Source organism: Cucurbita pepo, unplaced genomic scaffold (assembly GCF_002806865.2).
Source record: "Cucurbita pepo subsp. pepo cultivar mu-cu-16 unplaced genomic scaffold, ASM280686v2 Cp4.1_scaffold002439, whole genome shotgun sequence".
Taxonomy (NCBI): Eukaryota; Viridiplantae; Streptophyta; class Magnoliopsida; order Cucurbitales; family Cucurbitaceae; genus Cucurbita; species Cucurbita pepo.
The window spans coordinates 1-2,982 of NW_019648494.1; the positions used below are offsets into that span (position 1 = coordinate 1).

The 2,982-nt window shown below is 30.8% G+C and overlaps 1 protein-coding gene across 1 annotated transcript; it reads right to left on the reverse strand.

Moving 5' to 3' along the window:
- On the reverse strand, window positions 1-636 carry LOC111786686. The gene has a single exon (XM_023666916.1). The coding sequence runs from the start codon at window positions 514-516 to the stop codon at window positions 256-258; it is 261 nt and encodes an 86-aa protein (XP_023522684.1). The 5' UTR covers window positions 517-636; the 3' UTR covers window positions 1-255.
- Between the last annotated feature and the right edge of the window lie 2,346 nt (window positions 637-2,982).

Below are 2,982 nucleotides of genomic sequence, written 5' to 3' on the forward strand. Positions count from 1 at the left end.
GAGAAGAGTAATTAATTTCATATCGAAATTCCAAAAAAAACTAAACGCGGAACGGAATCAATCATCTAATTCCGTGTAACAGAAGAAGGAAGAACAAGAAAGCACTCTGTATTTTGATTCACATACTAGAATCCCTAAATCTCGTATAACCTAATTTAAACCCTAAAATTGAAAGAATCAAAAGAATTTCCTAAAATTGAAAGAATCAGAAGAATAGAGTAAGATATAATAACAGAATCACGATCAGAGGAGACCTCAATTTGGGACGAGAGTCTCAAAGCAATTGAGGCCATCGAGCTCCAGAGCGAATCTCGGCTTCATCGACGAGTTCTTGGACTTGGCTACGGCGTTAGCTTCATCCTTCTTTCCCGGCATCGACTTCACAGGAGCGGAAGAGGCAGAACCACCGCCGCCGGTGTTGGGAGTGAAGGAAGGGACAGAAGTAGAAGCCGTAACGAACTTTCCGATGAGGATCTCGGCGGCGAAGGCATCGAAGAAACTGAACATGGAATTCATCTTGGAATTGATGCGGCGGTTGATTGCTGGATCGGCGGTGGTTTGGTTGTGGAGAAGGGAGGGAGGGCGGAGGGGCTTATAAAGGGAACAAAGCGGGAGTTTCCTTCCCTTTTCTGGATTCCAAATTCCCAGAGGTTTCTTGAAGCCGCGGATTTCATTCTATCTTATTTTGTTTTTAAATTTAGCGTATGGGGTCCGTCAACTTAAGACCGAAGACTTCCAAATACCCCGAATTTATTCTTTCCTTTAATTATTTTCTTTTCCTTTTCTATAAAATTAGATATTTAATTTTAAATTTTATTAAAAATAGAAGACTAAATTTAAATATTAAAAAATATAAAATAAAGTTAATTGAATGAAAATGCCGTTTTATTAGAGTTTATAATATAAGTTAAATTGATAGGTTAATTCGATATTAATTAATTTGTAACATTTAGAACCATTTAACACAAAAAATAAATAAATTTATATTTGATTAAATTGATAAAAAAAAAAAAAANGCCGTTTTATTAGAGTTTATAATATAAGTTAAATTGATAGGTTAATTCGATATTAATTAATTTGTAACATTTAGAACCATTTAACACAAAAAATAAATAAATTTATATTTGATTAAATTGATAAAAAAAAAAAAAAAACTTTTATATTTTACCCTTTTAAATTTAAACTTTTAAAATTTCAATTAACATCTTTAAACTTTAAAAAAATATATATATTTTCGCTAATTTTAAGGAGAAACTTTCAAATGTTTTAAACTTTAAAAAATAACTAATTTTGTAATTTTAAGTTTTCAAAATTTTAATTAATATTTTAAATTTTTTTAAAATTTCAAAAACACAATTAATTTTCTAAAAAAGTTTCAAAAAATTTCATCTCTTTATTATTTCAAAAATATTGATGAAATTTTAAAAATAATTTAAAAATAGAGATAATTAATATACCGTATTTTTAAAACAACACTAAAAATTAAATATTAACCATCTTTATCTAAAATATTATCATTAATTTTAGATAAAAAAGATGGTTTTATTAAATTTTTAAAAATTAGGGGTATTTTTTTATTATTATTAATTTAAGCTTTGTAATTTAACTGGAAAATCTATTTATTTGTGGAAAAGATAAAAAGAAATATTAAAAAAGAAAGAAGAAAAGGTTGGTCGTTGGAAATTGGGCGGCGGTGAGGTGACTCATGTGGTCCCGCAGCTTGCATTGAACGGTGACCGAACCCTCGCGAACAGACTAGAATATCGCGTAACGGTGGGGTCCACGCTAAAGTAAGTTCGGGTCAACCAACGCAATCGATTCACATTTCAATACTTAGACCCATTCAATTTAATCCAATCTAATCTATATTTTTTATTTTAAATTAAAATTAAAATAAATAAATATTTTAACCGTGATTAAATATTTTTTTAAAAATTATATTAAAATGATTAAATTATTTATTAAAATTCTATTTTATAATCTGTGGGTGACGTGTCGTAGCTTTATGAGCATCAATCATATCATATGTTTTGATAATAACGAACTTTTTTATTTTGTGTTGATTTTAATGCTTCAAAGTATTCATCCAAATCTCGAAAGGACAACGTGGAAGCAAAAGCCAATGTGGCATTGACAAATGGCACCTTCAAAATGAGTTTTTTTTTTTAATTTTTTTAATAAAGTTTTCTTAGCATTATCGAGGTAAATTTTTTGAGAATGTCCATATTTTATTAAACAATTCTATTTACCTTATCTCATGATCCCATACAATCGTACACAAATAATCGAAGAAAATATTTATTTTTTCAAAATGTCTATGAATTGTTAAAAATTACAGATAACGAAATGTGATCTCCTACATTAGTTAGAGAGAAGAACAAAACATTATTTATAAGAATGTGGAAACCTTCCCCCTAGCAGACACGTTTTAAAGCTTTGAGGGAAAGCCTAAAGAGGACAATTTATGCTAGCGGTGGATCTAGACCATTACAAATAGTATCAAACCCAGACATCGAACGATCTACCAACATTCTCGTTGTTCCTCAAAAGAGGTAGACGTGAGGCAGTGTGTCAGTAAGGACGCTGGCCCCGAAGGAGGTGGATTGTGATGTCTCACATTGGTTGGGGCAAAGAAAAAGAGATGAAAAATTTGCCAAACGCTGGCCCTCAAGGGGTTGGATTGATATAAAAAATAATATATTTCTAAATTATTTTTGATGAAACTAATAATGAATTTAACATGTTAACTATTTAGGTCTTTTTTTTTTTTTTTTTNTATTATCATCTCCAAATTATTTCCTAAAATCTGGTCGGCTTTAATGGGGACCGACCGTCGGGGACCAAACCGGTCTGCCGAAACCATACGTTAAACGTGTTTCCAAACACAAATCTCAACCCCTTGCCGTTGTCCCTGGTCCCACCACTTTCAGCATCACTCAAGGCATCTTCAGAGATTTTATTGCCTACTGTCATTCGTACCGT

What these genes read in the sequence shown, in the direction of transcription:
- LOC111786686 (XM_023666916.1), bottom strand. Translation starts at nt 516, where the DNA reads ATGAATTCCATGTTCAGTTTCTTCGATGCCTTCGCCGCCGAGATCCTC.